The sequence below is a fragment of the Sardina pilchardus genome, chromosome 22, assembly GCF_963854185.1.
Source record: "Sardina pilchardus chromosome 22, fSarPil1.1, whole genome shotgun sequence".
NCBI classification, from domain to species: Eukaryota; Metazoa; Chordata; class Actinopteri; order Clupeiformes; family Clupeidae; genus Sardina; species Sardina pilchardus.
The window spans coordinates 21,984,292-22,011,235 of record NC_085015.1 but is presented as its reverse complement, the minus strand read 5'-3'; the positions used below and the strand labels follow the sequence as shown (position 1 = coordinate 22,011,235).

At 47.1% G+C, this 26,944-nt stretch overlaps 1 protein-coding gene across 1 annotated transcript in view; it reads left to right on the top strand.

Annotated features, from left to right (window-relative positions):
- Nucleotides 1-21,509, top strand: part of shisa9a (shisa family member 9a) — a 28,028-nt gene extending 6,519 nt beyond the window's left edge. Inside the window, exons 3-5 of the mRNA XM_062526841.1 lie at nt 16,474-16,605; nt 20,494-20,679; nt 21,301-21,509. Of these exons, the coding sequence (XP_062382825.1) occupies nt 16,474-16,605; nt 20,494-20,679; nt 21,301-21,509 (527 nt within the window). The remainder of the gene's footprint in view (nt 1-16,473; nt 16,606-20,493; nt 20,680-21,300) is intronic.
- Nucleotides 21,510-26,944: the final 5,435 nt, after the last annotated feature.

Here is a 26,944-nt window from a genome sequence, read left to right as displayed (position 1 = left end):
TCATGTCTTAAGTTTTTCAGTGCAGTAATAGCTATATGTGACAGGCCATTTTTTTTTTTTGGTGACAGGGGGCTTGTTGCTGACAGAAATGGTAGGCTAGCTCAGGCAACAGCATTCTGAGGCATGCTCTCTGTCATGTTCTTTTGGCCGTTGTGGATAAATAGCCTGCTTCTGAAAGGGAATGCACACATATTCATTTTATATACTGTATAGACAGTATATATATATATATATATATATATATATGTACAGTATATATACGTACTGTATATATAGCTTGTGTTGTTAGCATCAGAAAAAAGTGGTCAAACCCATCAGATGCAACAGGTGGGCATAGCCTGTCCTTATAGGAGATTAAACCATTTGTTCCAAACCATCAAAGTAGCACAAACTATTTTGTTATAATATTCAACAATGGTAAACTTTCTTGTGCTCAATTATCTGTCAGCTGTCAATGAAAATAACACTCAATTGATGTTCCAACCAGAGCAGTTTCAGAGTCTGACCTTACAAACGAAAGGGCCCCAAACAAAATCACAATGCGACAGTGATGTCCGCACGTCTGTGACACGCATTCGTAAATGCACGCGTGTTATTTCCCGCGCCGAACGCCGGCGGTCCCTCCCGTGTTTGTCCACGAGGGAGGGCGCCTGGGCGATAAAGCTCCATCTCGGTCTGTCTCTCTGCCTGTTTAATTACCTAGATCCACTGTGAGCTCCTGGAGCGCTATGAGCCGGTCTATCTGTATTCAAAACTTAGCCTCGCTAAAGTAATTACCTTCCTTGAGGTTATAATCTTTCTTAACATATCTGGTGATTTGAAGCATGGAAGGTCTTAATAACTAATTGCCTGTATCCCAGAGAAGCACTGGCGGAGGGAAGGGAGGGGGTTGGTGGTGTGTGTGTGTGGGGGGGGGGGGTATGGGGAGTCAGAAAAACCTTGGCATGAGTATCTCCCTTGTGTCTGCTAAACCCGATTCAGCGACATGTGAGGCGTGCAGAAAATGGATCGGAGTATCAGGCCTCATTGTGTGGAATGATAGCATCAAATGTGTCTCATTACTTTGAATTAAGTGCACATTCACGACTATAGAATCCAGTCACGCCAGAGGGGATATGGAGCGCGGGAAGAGGAGAGAGATTGCCGCCACACAAAATGGCGTAACCAGGGCGCAACGTGTGCGCGTGCGTGTGTGTGTGTGTGTGTGTGTGTTTTTCCAGGCCACCCAGATTGGGGTGACGGTAATACCTAGATAAAGTTTTCAAGCCATTGTCTTCTGTTTATCTGAACTTCTCTGTTTCCACTTTGTCCACATCACCCCCCCACCCACCCACACACACACACACACCTCTCACCCCACCCTCTCTTTTGATGTGACAAATGAACATCGACGAGCCTACTGTCCTCTGCACCTCGGCGGCGTGACCTTGACTATCATTACACGGCGCTCGCGCGTGTGTCACATCCTGTTTCAAACGCGCCCGTCTCGCCGCTCGGCACGTCCGTCTCTCTTGTCAGCAGCGTCCAGTCCACGTCCAGTCCGCTATCGTTGCCAGGGCTAATTGCCTTAATGCGGTTTCCCACAGAAGCCCAAGAAATCCATTAGCGCTTGTTTAGGACGCCTGTGTGGCCTCGCAGCTTCCCCCGGAATTGACGGGGCTTTGTGGCAGCGTGACCTGCGTTTCGGGAAATGTCTCAAAACATCTTTTTCCTTGCATTCTCAAGTACCTGCGAAGCTACCGTAATGGTTTGATCAGGGCGGCTGCCTTGTTGGAGTCTGTCTTTTCCCCCCCGATTATGTGCTATTCCAGAACTAAGACAGTGTGTCACCTCCATTATGTCTGATAGTCTATTGTAATAAGTCCAGGAGGACCTGTTGTAGCGAAATGTCTTCTCATTTCTTATCCAAGACTCTCCTTTCCCCTCCTGTCTTCCACTAGAATATTAATCACTTAATTTACAGGCAAGGAATCAAATCTCATTTCTGACAGGTTATTATGCCGGTGAACACCGTTGCCGACAGTGTGTGTGTGTGTGTGTGTGTGTGTGTGTGTGTCTGTGTCTCTGTCTGAGCAGTGTAATTCTTCATATAAATCAGGTCCTCTTAAAGAAGCAGTGTCTACAAATGGCCAGCGCTGACTGTTACTGTTGACTCAGGTCAGTGTTCCGTATATAAATGCCATTTCCTCTTGACTCTGAGCTGGACTGTGATCAGAAATGCCTTTGCTGCACAATTTCAATTTCCATGAAGGTCTGCCCAGGTCTGCTGAATGATTCCTATAGAACGTCACTGATCTCTTTGAAGATGAAGGTTCTCTGTTTAAGTTGTTGTATTTCCTTGGTAACAGCAGCGGCTATACATCTGACATCAGACATCTGAAATGGTTCTGCGAGCACCTTTTGAATTTCAATTGAAATGCATTTCCATCAGATCTGCCATGTCTTCCCAAACTCTGACTGGTGATACACTGATGTATACATTTCCTTGTTGATGATCATAAGCAGTGTCTGTCTTGACCAGAGTAGGCTTTGCAGGCCCTGGACTAGATGATTGATTCCTATGTTATTATGCAGAGAATCTTTTTCGAGTTGCATTCCCACCAGAAATGTGAGGAGCGCTGGCATTTCTGACACAAAATGGCTCTGCAAGCACCACAATCTCCATACAGACCTGCTATTTACTTCAGTCTGCGCTCTGATTTTTTGATTGATTTTTTATTGGTTTCTTCGTTTTGTTGTTGCATTTCCTTCTTGACTGACATCAGCAGTGATCGGCAGTGTTGTTTCGACGTTGTTTTCGTGTTATGAAATTTGAGTGTGGAATTTGCTCAAGTTGTATTTCCTCACAGACCTGCCGCTCCAGTACTCTGATTTTTGATTGATGTCTAAATTGCACAGTGGTCTGTTTCAAGCTGTAGGGTTTCATTTTGTATTGCCTTGCTGATGAACAAGAGCCGTGACCAGAGATGGCCACATACCTACGCCTATTGAATGTCCTCACAGTTCTGCCATTGACTTCAAATTCTCAGACTAAATGTTTGATTTCTGAGTCACACATTGATTTATTTCAAGCTGGTTCTTTATTTTATTGTTCCATTTCCTAGTTTAGGCTGTGTATGGGCTGCCTCTGTCCTTGTGAGCAAAGATGGCTCCTGCAAGTGGCATTTTACCTCCCACATTCATTGACTCTCAGGCTCTCTGACTAGCTGTTACCCACTGGCTTAATCAAGTCGGAGGTTCTTGTGCGAGACTGCAGCTTCTTTGTTTTACTGTTACGTCTCCTTTTTTTGTTCCTGACAGACATCAGCACTAAGTTGACACGATCTCAACATTGTTTTCCGCTTTCGTAAACTGAAATTGGAATTACTTTGTTGCCAAGTCGACTGTGTAAACTCGGAGTTAGAGTAACCCCTCGAGCAACTCTGTGTCCTTTTGCACACTTAAGCTTATTCTCCCCGGAAATCGCTTCCCTGTTTGTACAAGTAAGTTTTAAGAACTTGAAAGAAAATCCTGCCATACTGTGTGATGGAGTTCAGGTTTGTTGACAGAAATGCTTGACTTGAACAACACTGTTAAATCCACGGGAGGACTTGACCTCCATGCAATCAAGTAAAAGTCAAATTCCAGCAATGGGGGACACGAGTGAAGGAGGGATTAGGGTTCCATTAAGCTTTGTATGAAAATCCTGATTCTTAGAAATCCCTCTTAATCCCCCACATCTTCAAGAGTTTTATTTTCAATATTTTTCCCCTTTTAAGAAAGAAAGAAAATCCCCCTGTTATGCTCTTACTCCTCGATGATAGCATTATAAGTTAATTTATTGAGCCTCGCTCCTGCTCCCTTTGTAGTTCACTACTAGTGCTCGTATGCATTGGCTCTCTCTCTCTCTCTCTCTCTCCTGCTCTCTTGCCCTTTTATCCCTTCCTTTTCCTTCTCTCCTTCTTCTCTCTCCACTCGTTCTCTCTTTCTTTCATACAGAAACACACACATCCACGCACACACTCTCATCTACACATGGTGCTATAGATCTGTGCGCTCCAAGCTTGTGTTGTGTGTGTGTGTCCCCCTTCCTCTCTTTCCCCCAGGCAGGAGTCCCATCCTGACTATTGGGCCATGGCACATGCCCCTTCAAGCAGGCAGGCAGGCGCTTTGGTTGGCTCACTGGTTGCCATGGTGCACTGATAAAGACCACCCCCCCACCCCCCATGGGGCCGGCATGGCCACCCCTCTCCCAGGTTTGGGGAGGACATCGAGGAGGAACTGGCTCTGCCTCTCGCGCCCGGAGGGACAGCTTGGCGCGGCTCTGCCTCCTGGGCGGCGGCCATCTTGGATAAAGGGACATTGTGGCCATGTGAAGTGCGTCACAGTCTTGTGGGCACCGAGCGGCCTGCCTGCCTCGCCTGCCAGCTCCAGGGCTATTTTCGACACACACACAACCCCGCGAATCGCCCGAGAGATCTCGGCGAAACGAGAGAGAGAGAGCGATCGCGGAAAGCGGGTCGAGATGAAACATTCGGCTGCTGTGCAAGTTTGGGGAAAAAAAACAAACATCCCAACAATCAGCACAACAAAATCACTTGTATTTACCTATAGCTTGAGTCGCGACCCCAGCCATGTCTTTGACTGAATGAAAACACTGCCAAAAGTCTAGACAGTGAGAAACTAATTTGTGTTGCCCACCCACTCAACCTTTTGATGCAACAGGCTCCATTGGGTTGGCAGCTCTATCTGTGTGGCGTTCCACTGGCCTGTGTGAAATTGCCAGTGATGGGAGGGGTGTGTGTGTGTGTGTGTGTCAGTGTGTGCGTGTGTGTGTGTGTGTATGCGTGTGTGTGTGTGCGTGTATGTGCGTGTGTGTGTGTGTGTGTGTGTGTGTGCGCGCGTGCGCGCGCACGCGCGCATGTGTGTGGAGGGGGGGATATCACAGTTGTGTTTTCCTGTTGTCTAAAGACTGATACAGTGTTGGGTGATGCATATGCAGTATGCAAATGCTCAGTCTGAGAATCCTCTTGGACAGCAAGCATGGGTCCTGCTGCGTTGCCTCATGAATTTTGTTTACATTACATAAGGATGGCTGTCACTTTGCGAGACATTAAAAGCTATCTGATAGATGTGAAAATTGACATAAAAAAATATGGCTGATTTTTATGTAATAAAGTTAATGCATCCAGGGTGGGGAAAAAAAACACATTAGTGTACCCATCAGAATTGGACATATAATCTGTAGATTGCACATTCAGAATCACTGTGGAAAAGATGGCCGTGATAAACAAGGTAGAGAACAGAGCTCTCGTCCCTTAGGACCGTTCAGAGGCAAAACATGCACAAGTCTTCAAAAATTCCCCCTGGCACCTTGTCAGAGAGAAAATGATAAAATACTTAACATGAAAAATGTGCGGCGCATTGAGTCCTTTTTTTGTAGGGGCTGGTGGATTTCCTGAACAGGAAGCATCTTGATTTATTGGAGCGGCTTCTGTCTGTCTGGAAGCCCTCTGGTGAGAGCGAGGCACAAGCTGAAGCCCTCAGGAAGTGTCCTCTCTGTCGGAGATCGGGAGGAGGTGTGTGTGTGTGTGTGTGTGTAGGTTTGTATGTGAGGAGGTGTGTGTCTGTGTGTGTGTGTGTGGAGGTTTGTATGTGAGGAGATGTGTGTGTGTGTGTGTGTAGGTTTGTATGTGAGGAGGTGTGTGTGTGTGTGTGTGTATGTGTATGTGTATGTGTGTGTCTGTGTGGTGATGATGTGTGTATGGGGAGGTAGGGGGGGGGGGGGGTGCCTACTCCTGAGCTGGGGGTGGGGGTGGGCTAGTGAGTGCCTGTCCAAAAAACGTATTGATCCCTCAGCTTGTCAGGCTGCCAGGGGGAAGGATCTCAGAAAAAGTTTTCTCCAGCACCCTCCTCCCTACCACCCACCACTCCCCCTCACTCTCTCTCCCCCTCACTCTCTCGCTCTTTATCTCACTCTCTTTCCTTCTCTCTCGCTCTCTCTCCCTTTCTTTTCCTCCCATTCTCCTAAAAAAATACATTTCTGTTGCCTCTGGAAATCGAAGAGACACCCTCCGGTGATAACTGTGTGCTTGTTTTATGTCAAATACAAATGTGCTAATTTCTGCAGAGTGCTTTGTATGCCTTCCACTCATTATGAATCAACAGCGACAATACGCCGGGGAGAGGCCGCATCGACCGCAACATCCACATGAAATTTTTTGGGTGTGGGCGAAATTGCCGGCCAAATGAAAGCGATGGGGGACGGGGGTGAGGGAGAGCGGTGGGTTTTTTAAAAAACAAGAGATCTCTTTGATCTGGACGCCAAACAAGCAGGGGGAATGTGCCTTGTGTGTGTTGCCATTTGAGTCATGCATTTGATTTCATAACCCCCCCCCCCTCCCCATCCTCCCATCGTGCTTATTGACTTCGCTTATGTATGTATTGATTTTAATCAGTGCTATAGCCTGCATCCTCCTTAGTGTCCCTCAACACCCCCCCCCCCCCCCCCTCAGGCCCCCCTGAACCCTTTTCCCCTGCTGTCTGGTTATGGGCATAGTCATCACCGCGGACACAAATAGCCCAATTCTCAGATCAACACTCCTCTTGCAGGAAGCGGATGCATAATTCATGGCGTGTAGCCCTCTGCAATGAAGGAAATGACAGATTAATGTATTTCCAGACACACACTTTAGCGCCTCGGACCGTTTATCATTTGGCACAACACAGCGATGGCAAATGATTCCCGGCTTCCTGGCTTCTTGCCTCTTTGCTACATGTGGACAACACGATTTCATTATTAGTGAAGGATGAACATAATCATGTTGAAGGAAAGGGGTCCGCAACGAATATTAATTCTCCCCCGAGTGTATTTCCTGATGGACGCTATACACCTCTCATCGATCCATTTAATTCCACAATTACAAGTGACATTTCTCAGCGGATAGTGATTGCTGTGTGAAGTTTTCCTCCAGTCTAGTCAATAATGGCTTATTCTAGGTTCATGTGAACGTACCCAATCCCCTTGGCATGTAACTGTAACTGAAACATATCCACCCCGACACTGTAGGGGGAAAAAAAGACGTCCAAGCCCAAGTCCGTGGGCTCAGAACAACTCAAACATTTACATGACATTAATATTAACGCCGGCGTCAGGTAGCCAAACAAATCCGAAGCCGCCGAGAGAACGATACACATACGCAAACACCGAGCACCCCTCCTTGCATGATAAGGGAGTGAGCGTCTCGCATGAGGACTCGACGAGGAGTTTGTGTGTTTGTTTTGTGTGAGCTTTCCTGTTCACACTTCAAACTAATTTGGAGCAGTAGGGAGAGGGCATGGGGTCGCAAATGATAATGAGTTGTGGTGGGAGACTTGCCACGTAAATTGGGTTTTGCCGCGATGGGGAATTTTCTCTGGAGGCAGTGATTGGCATTAATTGCATAACAGGTGTTAACAGGGATGGATTTCATAATTAACCATTCTAAATGCTTCAGTAAATGTGTGTGTGTGTGTGTGTGTGTGTGTGTGTGTGTGTGTATGCATGCTCAGAAGGTTATGTGTGTGGTGAGGTTACTCTTCCAAGTTATGACTTGGAGCATTTTGGACTTGATTCATTAGTCCTGATTTCCATGTGCTAATGGGGAACGCTCGAGAGAAAGCTTCCATGGATCAGCATCACACACAGACCTGTGTCTTTAAACACACAGTGTCCCTCACACATGATGTTCTCACACACCAGCCCAGAAGGCAGGCATGTTTTGGTGATTACATCTGGAACAGCATGGCCACTGAAAGCTGTGATTGCAGTGATATTAGAGCATAATTTCCTTGCATCCTGCACTCTCTTAGTCTTTCTCTTCCTCCATTTAAATTTCTCCCTCTCTTTCTCTCTCTCTCTCTTTTTCTTTCTCTTTCTTTATCTCTCTCTCCTTCTCTCTCTCTCTCTTTCTACTCTCTCTTTCTCTTCATCTCTCTCTCTCTCTCTCTCTCTCTTGCATTGATGGCATCTCAGCATGCCTTCTGTTGGTTCACCCCACCGCCATTGGGCTTGATGAGTGAAGAGAGAGAGAGAGAGAGAGAGAGAGACGAGAAGGAGCTGCCCAGCTCAAAGGCACCCCTATAGGCACTTTTGCTCAGGGGGATAAGAGGTTCCATATGGGATTTCCTCCTTTTCTTCCCTTGAGCTCTCTCTCTCTCTCTCTCTCTCTCTCTCTCGTTCCTTTTCTTCTCTCCCTCCCCATTGCAGCTCCTCTCCTCCCGTTGAGACTCCGGCCTTATACTTGGCATCAGCGTTTTCAGCTGAGCAGAAGGGCGTCCTTCGCCTCGGAGTGCCGTTACTCGGAGTTACGGTTGCTAAGACACTGCATAAACTCTCAGACCTCTCAGCCGCCTAAAAAAAAAGAGATCACAGCCTTGTACTGTAGTCCACAAATGTCATCCATATCATTATAGTGATCTGTAGGTGTTTCACGTGTGGCATAAACATATTTTGAGTAAACACGGAGAGAGAGGGCTGGGAAATCCACCTACCGGTCTGATGTAATTAGACGTTGTAATCACCAGTTCCTTTTTTATTTTTGAAACAACTCACGGAATATCAATAGATCCGGCAATTATTTTTGCCACCCATTTTAGCCGGTATGGAAGCAAGCAGAGCTCTCTCTCTCTCTCTCTTTTCATTCAATTGTGAAATGGAAATCTATTTCCCGAAGCCTACGCTTTGACGTAGAAGATTCAATATCCTGACTGTGGTGGTGGCTATGGTTTGTACAAGAAAGCACTTTGCGGTGTTTCTCAGCATTTTCCTATTGAATGGCACCTTCCCTTTGAGCAATGTTCTGAACTCCTTTCTGTCTTCTATTTTTTTTTGTCATTTAGTATATTTGATGAACTGCAGCAACACAAAAACATCTTAAGTAGCTTTTTGAGTCGTATTGATTAGAGGATTGTCTTTTGTTCCTATTGACCTAGGAGCCAGAAGAATCATCCATTTGTGCATTTGTGTCAAGACAAATGAATGTCCTTCAGGATTACATTTGCAGGGATTTCATGGAAACATTTGCAACAACAACAGTATTCTCTCTCTCCTTCTCTCTCTCCTCTCTCTCTCCTCTCTTCTGCACTCCTCCTTGGTGCTTGACTACAGGTACTGTGTGAAGCAAGTAGCAAGTCGTAGTGTTGACTGTGGGGGCGTGTGTCAGAGATGTTTCCGAATGTGAAGAAGTCAGCTTCTCAGTGGTTTACTGCCATGCTTGTGTCACTCTTACAGTACAAATTGTGTGTTAAAAAAACTCTCTTCTTCAGAAAGTTGATAATAAACCATATCCACAGCAGTTACTGTTATTCTGCAGCTTTGCTATGTCCAGTGTGGGCACATCAGTGAGGTCATTTACTCTACATTAATGCTGCTGCATTGAGGCTGAAAGAGACAAAGCCTTGAGAGAAAACACAGGTGAAGAAAAAAACAAAAAGGAAGAGAGAGAGGGCAGCTGTAAGAACAAATGACCTTAGACAGTGCCCGTATGTATATATCTGTGTGTGTGTGTGTGTGTGCATCTGTATCTGCCTGTGTGTCTCTTTGTGTTTTTGCAAATGGTACTGATGATAGTGGTGATAAAAAGTGGTTGAGGCTGTTTGTGTCTAAGACACAAAGTGGTTGAGAAGAGAGAATGTGGGTTTGTTTGAGTGCGTATTGGGGCTTGGAAGGGTTATATTGACTGACAATCCTTTCTTTCCCAACATAAAGAGCTAGAGTAAGAAGCTGAGACAGTGAGACAGAGAGCTAAGTGAGTTGGAGGAGAGGAGGTGGGGTGGGCAATGTCCCCCCCATACCCCCTCCCTCCCCGGCCCATTTCAAGTGGAAATCACCGGTGTGCCCGTGTGCCCTTCTTATAGCCCCCTGTCCTCTGGGATGTGCCGCTGCCCAAATACACTCGTGCATTTTTAATGTGCCGCAGAGAGGTATCTCGTGGCTTTGTGTTTTCTCACGCGGTCGTCTGTGTGCTTTGGGCTAACCTTGCTTTATCTAACCCCATGATCCGCACCGGCAGCGGCCCAAACCGGACAAATAGGAGCAAGGGCTGACACGAAATTGCTTGGTGAGAAACAACAAGGGGGGAAAAGAGAGGGAAAAAAAGACAAAATTGGAGCAATTTTTGTGGCACTGGGGAAATCATCACAGAAACAAGAATGGCTAACAGATAGCAGACAGATGGATGGGACTGTGCTTGATGGACAGGCAAATGGAATGAGCAGATGCATATGTTCTTTTTTTTGTTTGTGTCTGTGTGTATATGTATGCGCGTCGAGAAGCCTTCCTCGTATAATCTCTTTGCGACTTACTTATTTATTAATGTGTTTATTGAAATTGAGAGGAATTCTGCAATCTTGTTTTTGTCTGCCTGTTGTTTTGTTGCCGTTCGCTCGAGCCCTGCCTGCCGTTTCGGCACGACACGGGAACGTGGGGATGAAGAAGACTCCTCGCCGGGGCCCGCGTCCGTCATTGTTCTGTCACGGCGCGCGTGATGGATGTCGCCGATAAGCACGACGACGGCTTTGTAAAGCGCTCGTGGAGAAAAAGAGGGTTTCACCCTCCGTCTCCTCCCCACTCCCAAATCAGCGCACTGCCCCCCCCCCCCTCCCCCCTCCCCTGTTCTCCCTCTTGCCAAAAAAAAAGGTTGCTTGGTGCGGGTTGGAGTGACTTACTGCAATGGTGCGGAACGTGTTAAGTTGTTGACACACAATTCTTTTGTTTGTGACAGGGCCAACAGCGACTTCACTCGACTGTGCAGCCTTCTTCATTCGGTGCCCCAGCGCAGGTTTAGTCAGCAGTGCCTCCTCTGCTGTCAGGCATAGCAATAATCTGCCCCAACGAGCCCATTCCAGGGTAATTGTACTCTGGTAATCCACCACATTTCTCTATTCCATTCCTGAACAATTACAGGGCGAAATAAACAATCAGATTTTGACTGTTTTCCTCTCCCTTTGGTTTGGAAATGATTAAAGTCTTAAATCCAAGGCAATTAAATGTGTGTAATGTTTTGCTCAAATGACATGCTGATGAAACAGCAAGTCATGTTTTGTTGTAAATCCGATTGAAACACCACATGTTTTATAGAGAGAAGCTCTAGATACCGAAATCGCAGGGTGACTTCCCCAACGAGGAATATTTCATGTACATTTTGAATGAGGCGTTCTGCTCGTTTGGAGATCCTTACCGCTCCTCGGTCTTGAACTTGAGTTTGTGCTTCACAGGAGAGGCAGCCTTGGATGTCTAAAGAGGGTCTTACATAAGAACTCGCGTTACTCACCTAATAAAACATCGCGTTCTAGGTCGGCTCCGGCAGCAACTTGGGGGGAAACAGAAGAGGGGGTGAATCCCTTCTTCCTGCGGGGCCTGTGCCGTTGAACGATCGCTCCCCGAGTCGTCTTCGCCGCCTCGGACTTGACGGGCGGGTCGGTCGACGCCCCGAGACGAAGCCACGCGCAGCCACTTTGCTTGTACCTGCTGACACGGGCGAGTGGGAGTCGTGCGGGCGCCGGCGCGGCTGGACCCCTTCGGTCCGTCCGGCGTGATGGATGGCCCGCTTTGTGGTCCATTCCAGTGTTTACTGAGGCACGTATATTCATTCGTCCCGCTGAATGATGAGGTTGTCAGCAGAGTGATGCCAAGCCCGCTGAGTGGATATGAGCAACGGCTCGTCTCCGACCGGGTTCCCCCACAAACCCCCCCCTCACACACACACCCCAATCGCCCTTCACACACACACACACACACACACACACACACACACACACTCACACACACACACACCTGCTGCATGGCATACACCTTCAGACAGCCTAAGGAAGGCAGACTCAGGGAACAGAGACCACTGACACGGATCCTGGGGCCAGCTGGCGCTGTCATGACTCGGCCATTACTCTTAGCGGAGCTGGAGAAGTCTCATTTTCATCCAGCGAAACAAGGGCACTCACTGCTAAATGGACCCGGGAAATGGACAGACGGAAGTCATTAATTCAATTCAGTAGTAATGAAAACACCCTTAAAACAATGGCGGACGAGGCTACTTCAGTGTTGACTTTCGGATCAATGCTCTAGACTGGATTTTCTGCCAGGTCTATATAACCAACAGCCAATAACTGGCCAATATCAGCCAATTATCAAATGAAGCACTTTACACAAGCCAATAGAAAATGGACTTTGATTCACTTACAGATAGTGGCCATGCCTTGATCTCACGGGCTTTCTTTTCCTCTGAAGACTGACAGGCGGGGTTTTTTTTTTTTTTTTTTTATCAACCTCCCCTTCAGCTCTTCACTCGGCCTGCAGCCGTATCGACGGCCGAGCGGGCCGATGTTTGGCCGTGGGATTTGAGATAAAGATTAACATCCCCACTCATTCAGCCGGGAATTAAGCAGCTGTTCAGCCGAGATTGGTGTGCGGGTGTCTCTCTCTCGCGCACGCACGCTCGCTCCTCGCACATCTCCTGCCACTGCAGATGAACCTCTTTGTGAAATTCACACGAAGAAGCGAGGTTCGACTATTGTTTGGCGACCCGTAGAACTCTGGTTGCACCCCCCACTGGTGTGTATTATGTGGCTCGTCTGAGACTCAGAAAACATATTTGTCTGTACGGAGGCCCCGGTGCCACAGAACAATTAGACCTTAAATGAGACTCTAAGAGATCTTCACGTCTCGAGCCTTTTGATATCGTCAATTTTTTTTTTTTTTTTTGCGATGCGTGTGCGGAGGCATTTGGGGTTGAAAACGTCGGATATTGTTGCGGGACCCCCCTCCGAGTCTCACTCTCACTGGTGGCTCCTGAGAAGAAAGCAGCTCGGGCGACGGCTAATGAGAGACAATGAACAGATGAGCATATGGCGTGGATAATGAGGACAACAGTGTTAGCGCCGCGCAGTCTCGCGCGCTCGCGAAAGCGTTTCCGAGGGGCCGGGGGGGGGGGGGGGGGGGGAGGACGGAGGAGAGAGGCCCTCTCGAGCGTATCCTCTAAACGTCCGTGTGGCAAATGTCCACAGTCTTCAGCCGGCCGTGCCAACTGTCCACGGCGGCGATTGTTGTCTGTGTTCGTCTGTCATTGTTTGTTTCTTCTCTCCGCTCCTCTTCCTCTGGCATTCCCCACTATTTCCCACCGACTTGTTTTGATCTTTTAGATTTCCTTTTCTTTTTTGGAGGGTTTCTTTTTTTCTTCTTGGTCTTGTTCTGGGAAGTCACAACGCTTCCCGTGGTTAGGCATGCCCGCAGGCAGCGCTCTCAGCGATCCATCTCGTGTCCGAGACGCCGCGGAGGTCCTCCCTCCCACGTCCGCGCCGGTTGATTGGGCCGGCGTCGGCGCCTTCTCCCGGAGAGAACGTGTCGCTATTTTTTGCCCCCGTTCTCCAGCTCCCCGCCTCCGACCTGCGCGGTTTCCGCCGCCGTCCTCTGTCCATTTGAGCGCTCTCTGCGCCGCCGGGCCTGCGTGAGGTGACCGTGGGAGGGCCGGGGCCGGTGATATGGGGGGTGTGTGGGGGGGGGGGGGGGGGGGGGGGGGGCTCTCCGGTGATCCGGAGGCCGAGCCGCGGGGATCTGGTAATGAGGGGAGGCTGGAGGCGTGGTGAGCTGTGAGAGGTGACCCCGGCGCGGAGCCGTGGGGGTTGAGCTGAGGGTGGACTGGCACAGTGGGGGCAGACGTGGGGACCAGGCACCTTGACCCGCACGCCTCGGCATCCTGCAAAATAGTCTGCCATTCACACACAGGCACACACATACACACAAACACACACACACACACACACACACACACACACACACACACACACACACACACACACAAATACAAACACAAACACTGGGTATTTGTGTCAAGGTCAAAACTCACACTGGGAGTTATAAAAAAAAGCATGACCAGACTGAAAATGTCATTTCTTACATTCTCAAAGTTTTCAGAGTTCTCAAGTTCTCACTGTTCTGTTCTGAGTATATACTGTAGATGTGAATATTTTCAAATGAGTTCAGTGCTGTTACACTATTACAACAATGTTATAACATTCATATAACACACTTGAGCATGACATTGTGTTCTAACCAAAGGGAACCAATTATGTCACTGGTCACCAAACCAGATGTTGAACTAAATCTTGTACTGGACTAGTGATCAGTTGACTGACTAGTGTGAAACAAAATATGCAAAACAGGGCATATCTGGAGGCTGTGTGTGAAACTAAGGGAAATGTGGTGTCCGCTTCCAAACTGGAGCTCACACTGAACAGTATGTTGAAATGAGGAGTTGAGGTGGTGTTGTCTTTCATCAGTGCGTGCAGGAAGGCTGGAAATGGAGCTCTTCGATCTCGATGTGCACTCGTTCGCTCGCTCCTTCTCTCACTCACTCACTCACTCGGGCTCACGTGGGAGAGCACTCGCGCACGGCACTCGAAAGGCTGTGCGGCGTGCATCGCATCGCTTCGCCGGCGAAACAAACACCAAAACAGGAGCGCGGCGGCGGCGATGAAGGAAAACGATAATCGCGCTATCGCCAGAGCGTCTTATAAGACAATTTCCAACTGAACACTTTCGGGAGGAGGTTTTTTCCCACCGGCGATGAGTCAGCGACTCGAACAAAACAAAAACAAACACGAAAATACCCTGATGAATAGAGGCAAGCCATGAGCTCCCGCCCACTGGCATGCTACATTTTTGTGATGTTTTTTTTTTTTTTTTTTTTTGAAGCGAGTAGGACGGCATGCAAAGTGAACAGCATGTACGCAAACAGGACAAAAGGGTTCGATCCAAGGACAAGCCTCCCACCAAAAGCCAAAGTCTCTCTCCCGGTGAGGTCCGTTGCCGCTTTCGGATCGGAAACATTTAGCTCATATTTGACCCCGTTTTTTTTGCCCGTCATTTCCCCTTGTCAGTTCACAGCACACATCAGCCACCAGGACGGCATGATGAATGTCTGAGCACAATTCAATCACCTTCAGTCTATTTAAAGGCCAGTGGCCTCAGCGGAGAAGGCAGACTGCTAGAGCCTGTAACTATAGACTGCCATGTCACTGAATAGTCTTTATCTGACATTGCCTGGTTCAAAGGAAGCCTTCTGCTAAGTGCCTGTGTAGTGACATTTGGAAGGTACTGAAGCTAAGGCTAAAATTAAACGACTGGTCACATAAACCTCTATTAGAGTCTCAGGTGCTCTTTGAAATCGTGCCGCCTAGCTTATGTATCTATGAATACACCGCAGCCGAGCAGATGTCTGCGCGTCTGATAGGTGTGTGTGTGTGTGTGTGTGTGTGTGTGTTTGTGTGTGTGTTTGTGTGGCGGGCTGATTCCAGTCTCTCTCTGTAGTCGAACGGGTGTCAGTGACCCCCTTTGCATCAGCGCGGAGCAATTAATTAGTCTCAACAGCGGTGGCACGCCAGCAGCCATGCCACACAGGTTAGGAGGCTTTCATCGTCACTCCGCGCCGACAAGCCATCATCGCCAGACGAGGCCGAGGGTGCACGGGACGCACACACACACACACACACACAGATACAGATAATGCACTGTCATCTATGGACATTCCTACTGTCTTTCTCACAGACACACAGACTAATATAAGATAGCACCATCTCATTCATACTTGCACATTGCACACACTGACATCACTCCACTGTCTTTATATCACACTCTCTCGTTTAGAGACAGGTACACACACACACACACACACACACACACACACACACTCATACAGAGACAGACAGACGGATATACACACACACACACACATGCACCTGCTTATACAGGCTGACAGACAAACACACATGTCCACACCTACAAACACACATGCACACACGCATGCACCTGCTTATACAGGCTGACAGACAAACACACATGTCCACACCTACAAACACACACACACACACACACACACACACACGCAAGCACATGCCGTGCGTTGCACCTGTCCCTCTTCCTAGACGAAACAGAGGAAACAGGAGGCTTTTTCTGAGTGACATTTACCCCAGCTGTGAATAAATGAGACAAGCCTGTCTCGGCGCAACAAAGGCATCGCAGGTTTTTTTCTGCACCCCGCTCTACGTGTCAGAGGGAAGTTTTCCAGCAAATCCTGCCACAGAGACACAAAGCCCTTTCAAATCACTCAAAGTTAATTTACACTTTGAAAATGATCAAGTAGTTTGCGGAGGAGACGCCAGCGCTCGTGACAACAACTCTTTCATTGGGTTTGGGGTTTTTTTGGAGGTTTTTTTTTGTTTTTCTTTTAATAAAGACAATCTGTCTCAAGGGGGAACGAGAGCTGCCTGGCTATTGCAGGGGAACATGGGAATTTGTGTGAATCCATCTGCGTGTCATTCTTCTCACATACTGTATCACATGCATACTGTACAAACACCAAAACAAAGTTAAAACGCCTGCTTTAAAAAGGTGTGTGTGTGTGTTTGTGTGTCAGAGTTACTAACGGCTTTTTGTCTTGTTTTTGTCTGTGTGTCTTCCAGAAGGTGGGCAGATCAACAACAGCATGCCCCAGCAGCACCCGTATCCTGTGCTGAGCCAGATAGCACCCATGTATGAGCAGCAGCAGCAGCCTGGCAAGGAGCTCAACAAATACGCCTCCCTCAAAGCTGTCGGTAAGGACCACGCATCTCCTCACACGTTTCCACGGACGCGGCATGTGTGTGTGTGTGCGCGCGCGTGCGTGTGTGTGTGCGCACGCATAAAAACAACAGTCAACAACAACAGGCCCAGCAAGCGTCCAGTAGCGGGTCGGCTCGCGGTGGGACGTGCTCTGCATTTAGACGGCCACCCTCGGCGGGCCACATTTTTCTATTTTTGAGGCAAGAAAAGGCGGCGCGCCGCGAACCAGGACAATTGAAAATGGTTATTTTGCGCCTCAGTGTTCTGTAGTCCAAGTATGATAGTCACACTCCAGATTCACGGCCATAGTTTGCTGCACACCTCTAACTCTGAACACTCACACACATCTGCACACCTCCACACACACACACACGTATGCGTCCACAGACACACAAACACACAGGCACAAACGCACGCACACACACACAAAAACGTATACAAGCATGCTTTTTATCGATATGTATACGGTCTTCCTTAATAAGAATTCTGCTCATGGTCTTATGGCGACTCTCATGGGCATACAAGTTAAGCTATACGTGCTCATTTATGTTTTACATCAATCTGTTTGTCTATTGCCAAGAAACTGTAGCCAGAGTCACCGTGTCAGCGGAGATGGAATGACTTAACACAATCCCCTGCAATTCCCTGCAATCTCCCGCCATAATCACTCATTATTCTCCCTTTGACTGGAGTTTGGGCACAGGCAGGCACGGAGCCAGTGGTCTCAGTGAGCGCAAGCAGGGTGCGATTCTCTTTGCCGGGAGAAACCCTATTCATCTGCCAACCCCCATCAGATGTGATTTTCTCTCTCTCTCTCTCTCTCTCTCTCTCTCTCTCTCTCTTTCTCTCGCTCTCTTTCTCTCTCTCTCTTTTCTCCTCCGCTCCATCCGGCTTTTAGAAATGTGTTTCTTTACTGCTTAAACCAGCTTCACAGCGGCTGCCGGTTAATGTGCCGATTCTGACAGACAGACAATGCGCTTTTTAAAGACAGCGACTCTCCATTATGCATGTAGCAGTCTGGCACCTTCACAACTTTTTTGCCGTGCCCATTTTGCGAGGCTGATAGCACACGAGCTCGGAGATTGCGGATCTGTCTGTCTGGAGATGGCAGCAGTTAGAAAGCGAAGTTTCAATGGGTTGCCACTTTCAAGAGGCTCTCAATTATTTTTTTGGTATTTATTTCGTTTGAATGTAGCTATAGCCATCGAACTGTCATTAAAAAGGAATACATTGTGTTGTTCAAAAAGCACGCCACAAACGCGTCGGTGGCCTAGTCGAGAGACCTTGCATTTCATTAAACTTCACAGGAGCCATATCTTGCTTTTTAGCAAACCTGTAATCTGTAGCTGAGTGCCGTAGCGCTATTTGGCCATGGCCTTCACTGGATTTGAACAGCTAACGCACCGGGCGCATCCTCATTAAATATGCATGCCTCTTGACAACTTCATGCGGGAAAGAAGGAAATCTGCTGCAGCACCTGCGGGTGTTTTCAAAACAACACCTCATCATTTTTATCATCCTCGCTAAGATTTTAGACAAAACTTTTCCGACGCTCTGTCAAGGAACTGACAAAGAAACGAAAGGAACAATCGTCACTCATTTCATTTCTGTTTTATATTTTCTTTTAATATGGAAATTCCACTTTGGATTATTACAGCTATATTCCAGGAATGAATTACACAGATGTAGGGACCACTGTGATTTATTATTTATCAAGGAACAGAAATATTAATAAGAAATTAAAGTATGGGCAAACTGAGTAGAAAGTGTGTGTTTATTGTATGAATGAGTAATTCATTATTTACTGTTTCAGAAGTCATGAATAGTTGTAAATTGTCATTGCCAGGGTTGTAATCCATAATGAATGTTTTTTAAAAGCACATGCTATGTATTATGCATAGAGGCTTTAAGCGAAGTGTGACCAGTTTTTTTTTTCTTTAATGTTGGCATAAAATCTCCCATCCCCCACACATACTGTATGCAAACTGGACACGCTCCCATAAACACACAGAAACATCACACACAGAAACTGGTTCTTGTACTACTCAAACACAGTGCATGTGCGCGTGTGCGTGCACTACACAAACACACACACACACACACACATGCACACGCACGCACACACACACACACACACACACACACAGCTTAGAGTGAAGAAATACCACTGTAATTTCTTGTCATGTTGTGAGGGCGCTGCAAAAAGATCACTAGGAGGAAAACCACTCCACTGCCTTCTCTGCTGCTTTAGGTTTTATTTCGCGTCCTTTTGATGTAATTGCCTTTTCCCTGAGATCCCCAAAGGTATAGGATCTGCAGCCGAGGTGCAGATAAGCCACACTTCTGCCGATCAATACTTATCTCCCCCATCCCCAAATGCATCTCTAAGGTCACACTATTGGATTTTCTTCCACCATGAAGAACTGGAACTCTGTAATAAAAGGGTGTAGTGGAAACGTCCCCCCCCCCCCCCCCCCCCACACCCACAAGATATTTGGATACCACTCTTTAGGAGCCAAATCCCCGGCCAATTATTTCTGGAGTCATCGACCTGGAGAGAGAGGGGAAAAAGACCTAACAAGTAGCTGTGATTGAGTTGATTAGTTGTGGACACGGCTGACTTTGACCCAGTGTGAAGTTATTTGCTCAGTGGTGCGCCGCACGGCTGATTTATATTTGAATTCTGTCGGTTGGAAAAAGCAAGTGTTCCGGTTTGGTCTCTGCGTGTGCCGACGCGCCATTAGGCTCGGGGATTGATTCACCTGTCGGCCAAGTGAATCCTTTGCTGACGGAGACACGTCTGCATAACATCACCTCTTAGTCACCCCGCCCCCCCTAACACACACACACACACACACACACACGCAACCCCCCCACCCCAACACAACTCCCTCACTTTCACGTCAGCCCCCCTCCACCCGAGCTTGTGATAAATAAGATTTAGCACCATGCGGAGGCGCAAAGTTTGCGAGCGTGTAAAGTTTATCTTCAAGGACAGGCTAAAAAAGCAACAGACCATCAAACACGGCCTCATCAAAGTCACGCCGGGGGGATGCTGGGGGGGGGGCCGCGGGCGGAGGAGTGATGACTCCACTGTGAACATGAATCACCTGGTAAAACGACACGTTCCGCAGGCCAGCCGCCACGGCGACAGCCAGGGCCCCCCCCATCTCTCTGTGCGGAGATGAATGAACAGTTAAACGAGGAGATGAACGGCCTCGATAACACAGATTGAGAGAGAGAGAGAGAGAAAGAGAGAGAGAAGGAGAGAGGGAGACAGGGGCCACACATGTAAACACTACGTCTCTCGCTTGTGTGCGACTCGAGGTGAAAGCGCCGGTTTGTCACACAGAGTTATGTGATATTAAAAACTCCAAAAATGGCAGTGGCTCCCAGATATGTAAACAAGAGCTGGGTGTCCCGTTGTTTCTCACGGGGTGAGCAGGACCTGTGCACCACCGCAGCCTGGCAGCTTGACAGAGTAAAGGTCACGAAGAGACATTTTCGTAAACAAATGTCACCGGGAACATTGGGTCAGTGGGTCGCCGTGTTGTGTCAGGGGGAATAGTCGGGTTAACGCGGTGTGGAATGTAAACTGCCAGATCACTGAGCACGAGAGATTAGTAGCCATTGACTACACAGCTGAAGCATTCCAGAGCAGACAGCCAACAGTCACAGTCTAACCGCAACACGAGGGAGGAAAATACACAGTGTGTTCTGAAACCCTGTCAGAGCTGCTTGTGAAATGAGATGGATAGTGATATTTGTATATTTCAAATAAATGTTCCTGCTAGTGTACAATTCTGATCTGTCATTGTATGGTACACTATTTCTTGCTCTTTCTCACTATATATTTTTTTCTTCTCCTTTTGCTCCGATAGCGGATAGAGCCAACGGTGACTTCTACAACAAACGCCGCCATATGTCCGAAACGGCATCAAAGGGAAGCCTGCCCCTTCATCCCATGCGGATGGAGCTCCACGAACCCACGGCCAAGTACATCACTGAGATCCCCTGCTCCAAGCAGAACGGACAGAAGCCCAAGAGCAGCAAAGTACATGGACCAGGAGCTGGACCGGGACCAGGACAAGGGCCTGGAATGGGAATGGGAGTAGGTTTGGGAGGTGGAGGAGGACCAGGAATGGGGTCAGGGATGGGCCAAGGAATGGGAGGAACGTTAGGACCAAGAATGGGGTCAGGAATGGGATCTGGAATGGGATCTGGAATGGGAGGAACATTAGGGCCAGGAATGGGTTCCGGAATGAGTTCCGGAATGGGTTCTGGAATGGGTTCTGGAATGGGAGGAACGTTAGGGCCGGGAATGGGGTCAGGAATGAGTCACGGGATGGGAGGCACGTATGGACCAGGAATGGGGTCTGGAATGGGAGGAACTTTGGGACCAGGAATGGGGTCTGGAATGGGGTCTGGAATGGGGCCTGGAATGGGTCCTGGAATGGGGTCTGGAATGGGGTCTGGAATGGGTCCGGGGATGGGGTCAGGGATGAGTGGAACATTAGGACCAGGAATGGGGATGGGAGCAGCAATGGCAGCAGGTGCAGGGATCGGAGCAGCAATGGGAGGGACCCTAGGACCGGGAATGGGTTCGGGAATGGGAGGAGGCATGGGGTCAGGCATGGGAACGGGAATGAGGTCAGGAGGGCGGTCTGGCGGGGCATCGGGGATGCACACGCTGACCTACAGCTCCAACACCATAGCCACCCCTGGCATGCTCAAGGGCTGGGACGGGACAGAGACGGTGGGCCGGCGCAAGATGTACGGACCCCGCAAGTCGCATCCGCAGGACCAGCCGAACGAGCTCCACACGGCCCGCAGCCACCACTACCTACCCACCCAGCCCTACTTCGTCACCAACAGTAAGACGGAGGTAACCGTATGAGAAGAGGGCATCCGTGTGGTTCTCTGCAGAGAAGTACAGCAGTGTTCCCCCAATGGGCCGTCTGTCTCTGTCCAGGGCATATATGTGCACAGCAGCGCCTTCCAGTGGATGGGAGGGGTAGCGGTGGGAGGCGAACATGTTTTTTTCATGGTTGTCAGTCAACGGCGTCCAGGTTGTGGAGAAGAAAGAGTTAACTGTCTGTGAGAACCTTGACTAGAATCCAATTCCACAGTGTCAGTGAATTATCAACACGAATAAGGAATTACTAGAGGATTCAGTGGGATTGCCATTGACTGTATGGAAACAATTTACACAAGCAATACATCGAAATCCATAGGACCGTGTCAAAGCGAATGGCAAAAATGGCGAGACTCAAAGGACTGTAACATCATGCCCGACTGTAAGGAACAATCATGGAACTCCACTTAACCAATAGCAACCCTCTCTCACCAGTTTTAAGGGGCCATGTATTCATATTATGCCCTGTGTGTGTAATCCTTTAAACAGAGACACCATTCTCTGAAATCTCTGCATGGACAAACGGTGTTCACTGCCTCTAGACGCACTGAAATGCTGGTGAGAGCCCAGTGCGGTGGGTGGACGGCGGCCGAGGCCGGTTTCTGGCCCGCGGGATGTGCCAAATGACCGCAGGTCTGCGTAAAAACAACTCAACAACAGGCTCCACTCCCTGGACGTTTGGGCTGTCCGTCTTCTCGTAGCTACCGTGTTGCTGTCCAACCGACGATCACAGACCAAGACTGCAGAAGCTCAGTCACTCATTGGTTATCTATGGCTAAACTGTGGGCTTGCTTGCAAACATGCGTTGCCATTCATTGTTTTTTCTCTATTTCTTTCTTTCTCTCTCTCTCTCTCTCTCTCCAAATCCCCCCTCCCTCACACCTCCTACTGCTTGCCCTGACAGACTTCTTTCTGATTCATTTTGTTAGACCCACCCAACAGAGAGCTGATTAATGTCAGCGCGAGAGGTTATTTTTCATTCGGTTTAGCATTTTCGACCGGGGTTGTGAAAAACCTCATTTAGGCAAAGAGGGAACCCGCTATTCCGGAGACACTGAGGTGAAGCGAGAGAGTGAAGCCAGAAAATGATCTTCTTTCCCAGAAACATTTGCGGCTCCCATGCCCAGATAGTTTTCAATTTACATCCAGCAGGTCCATGAATTGCACACAACACAGAAAAAAAATGTCTGGCGAAGAGTTGTGCTATCGTGGTGTGTTTCGTTTTGATATCCTTTTAATACTGTTTAGCCTGTTAGCCTCATTCAAATGAGAGAGAATGTGATGACGCTGTCTCTCTGACGCTGTCTTTGAGGCGGCTAAGGTGCAAGTGACTGTCTATAAGTGTACATTCTAGAAGTTGCCCAGTCACAATTTAAGCGTCAAAGTTCTGTCTCTTTGTCTGCATATACGTGTGGTTGTTTTGAATAGCATTCAGTGCTGTCCCACATGCTAATTCTCACTGTGATAGCTAAAAAAAGAAAAAATACACTCACACACACACAGGTCACGGTGTCTGTGATCTTCACCGATAGGCTTAATCCGCAGACTGCGTAATTGAGTTCCATGATCGCCAATCTAGACCCAACAATGTGCAGATCTGGGAGAGCTTGACCTGTCTGTGCCGGTCTGAGAGCAGAGGCAAGCGTGGAATTACACGCGTCTTGGATGAGAATTTGTGCTCCCAGAAACCCCCACCCTTCTGACAGGGCCCGTGAGTGACCACATTCTCCAGTCTGTGGTGCATTCCAAAACAGGCAGCCTTCAAAAAGCGCAGAGGAGGTGCCATTTTAACGCCGTTAACTGCCATTTGCCATTTTGTCACTTTTGTCAGATTCGGCTCTGATTGAATTCTAGCATAGCACAACTCTATACTTGTCATACCTGTCTACTGTGGCATGGTTTTTTTTTATTAGTGAGATTGCTGCCGCATGTAGCTGAGAGGCGCCAGTAAGTAATGAAATGCTTCAATGGAGTACACCTGGATGGAAATTGCCAAAGAGATTCTGATTTTACCCTCCCAAACATAATTAAGGGTTAGTGTTAATTTTTTCAGTCATAATCACAAGAATTCATTGATTAAAATAATTAATCCTGGGTTTAGTTTAATTGTTTTGTTTAGAACGGCGTTGTGCCAATCAAATTTGAATCCAATTTGGATCGGAGTCAGAGTTTTTGGCGAGAAGAAAGAAAAAAAAGCTCCATTATTTCACATTGTGCAGAAGTTCTGGCTGAAAAAAAGGCGCGTAAGGAGCGAGTGGTTGACTGATTAAGGCCCAGGCTTTTTCAGCAGCAAATGGAAGTTGGCTACGCCAGTCCCCCAGCTGGCGCCCATTCACCTCAGCCCAGGTGCCAGGCATGGGCTTGGTGCTTTGAGTGGAGCCCCGCTTCTGGAGAGGCCTTCGAGCGCCGCCAGAAATCAAAGTTTCTTCTCCGCTAGAGGCAGGCAAATGGTGCGAGTGGAGGTGCAAGTGACCTAATTAGCAGAATCAGGCTCATTCTCCTTTGCTCTCGCTCCCTCGGTCGTGGGCTCTGTTAAAGAGTGGGCTCATTTCCAACTGGGGTTGTTCCGCGCAACCTTACTCAAGTCTCCAGTCTCAAGTCTTACTAAATAAACATGTGTTGAGAGTAGTGGTTTATGGTATCTTCTTTTTGGTATTATCTTTGTTTCAGCCTGTATCAAATCTCTCTGGCCTAAAAACACAAACCACCAAATTATTATTGTATTGAGTTGTTATTCTGTATGGATAGGCATGAGCCTTTAAGGCGATGTACATTGAAGAAAATGTGTCTAACATAATAATAAAATAATTAAAAGTAAAGAAACTGTAAAAAAAAATGTTACAGAAGAAAATGTTAAGGGCAACAGTTTAGCACCTTGTGGTCTCACCTTGGCCATGGTGACATATTTATAGTGCCATGCAACACAGTTGTGCAGGGTTGTGGTATGAATGCGAATGCATAAACTGTAGAGGCGGAGAAAGACACTGCTGGGTTGATTATTCTTTTATATACAGAAAGGCTGCAGAATTTAATGTGTCTAAATCCATCGTTTCGATTATGTCATTGTATCATGAAGTATCTCAGCATTTGGTCATTCAGCATCAACGGAACACAGAGAGCAATGAGTGATCAGATGAGGTGCTCGTTAGTCATTCAACCCCCCCCCCCTCCCCTCCCCCCAAGACATGGCACAGAGAAGCAGGACAAATGGTCCGCTGATGGTAAGAGATCTCCACCGGGGCGAAATCAAGCTCCCTTGTTCTGATCCTCAGAGTGGGGCGAAACCCACAAAAAAACTAAATCATAATTTGACTCGCAGCAGAGAAAGCAAAAAAAAAAACCACAATCTGTCCCTTATAGGGTTTCGTACAGCACATCCCAGATCCCACAGCAGTGACTTTTGTGGGTGTTCAGATAAAACTATACCTCATGACATCTTTGTTCCCTCTGAAGTTGAATGTAGTGAGTCTATATCACCATCTCTTTTCTGTCAGGTAAATGTCACGTCAAGCCATCAGCTTTTAAAGTCCTGCTTGCCTGTGATGCATATGGGTGATCACCCTGGTGATTTTTTTGTTTCCATCTCAACATACATTATCAAAATGCGATGGATTGAACAAGGTTATGTCTGAAGTAACACAACTGTAGTACAAAAACACTAATTACCACAGAGAAGCGTACTGCCAGTACAGCTTAGACTGCAGACAGACAGTCAGTCAGGATCCACAGTCAACTGAGATGATGGCCTCCCATAGGTCAACAGCTTGGCAGACTTTATTGCTGATATATAGTTACATGTACAGTTATACATCTTAAGGATAATTAAGTGCTGTTATGTCCTTGACTGGACATTCAATTTGTCCAGGATTTAAAAAAAATAAACTGTGTTGGTAGCAATCAAACTAGGTCAAAGGACTTTATTTACGGTGCATGATATTGCGAAGGCTAGGAATAACGCTCAGCTGGACAATTAAATCTGTGTGAAATAAGGGCTTACCTAACAGCATATATTAATATTTGCTACTGTTTTTTTCTCCACAACAAAGTCGTAATTCTATTAAGTCATTTTCTTATTTGTATCTTTCGCATATGTCACCAACATGGCCTGACCTCATATTTTTTGTCCAGAATGTAAAGATACAACACTGAGGTAAATATGACATTGACCAAAATATATTTTTGAATATGTTATCGCTTATTCTTTGTCATGGACTGTAAGTAGGCTAAAAATAAGTAAATTCATTAAAAAAAAATAAGGAAATCACAAATCCTGCCACCCGCACAACTATGAGAGATGATCTGACAAGAGAGGACATTATGCTGTAGACAAGTTTGGAGATTTTTTAATATTGTGCATTAGTAGCATAATATGTCAAAATGACACCCCTTCATTTCTCTGCCAAGCACGCCCTTTTTACTTGGCTTTTTCAAATATGTATCTTTATTGATTTATTGATTTATTAATTTCTCTCAAAGGCCAAGGCAGATATCGTTACAAACGTATAATCAATGCCGTTCAACCATACCCCTACACTGTTCTATCAGCGTATACTCTCTGAATGTTAGCCATACAGTACAGGAGAACCATACATATTTGACTACTATAACACAAGTTGATGTTGGACTTTTCATGCAGTTTGTGGTATTTATATATACATAATATGTGGTATTTATATACATATATATGACTTAACACTGCATCTGAGCAAGTGATAAGAATATTAATTGTAATCTCTATTTCCTATGTTTGCACATGAATTGACACACACACAGTGGAACGTCACTGTTGCTAGCCCTGCGGTAGACTCACTTATGATTTGTGAGATTCAGTAATAGAATAGCTGTATATTTGGGAACTAATTTAAGTATGGATAGCAAAGAGAAATCAATGTTTTTGTCCATTAATATGATACCATTGTGTTGATATAACTGTCTCCTTTGACCTTCTTTTTTTTTTGTGTTATTTTTGATTGTTTTTCTTTTGGTTTGTTTGTTCCGTTTTTATTTACCTTTTCTGTTCTTGCTGTTGTTTATTGAAGATTTTTAATCTATATCTATGGTCATTGTTCTATAATCCATTTTCTTACGTGGCAATAAAAGCAATGCACATCTTCTGTAAAACACAGAGTCCTTTCATGGCTTATTCATGCTTTTTGTCCTTCTTTTCCCACACCCCTTTGTTCTTGTCTTGGTGAGTAGGTATGTCCTTGGAATGAAATCTATTCAAAGGTGACAATCGTGATCAAACCATCTGTTGTGTTGTGTTGTCTTTGTCAACCTAAGAGCCATGGGCACAAAAAAAAAAAACCCACACCACAGCCAGCACCTCTGTGAGCACGAGAGAGAAGGAGCCATTTTTTGCGTTTCTGCTTCAAATGATATGGCAGCGATGAGAGGGCTACCACGATGAATCACAA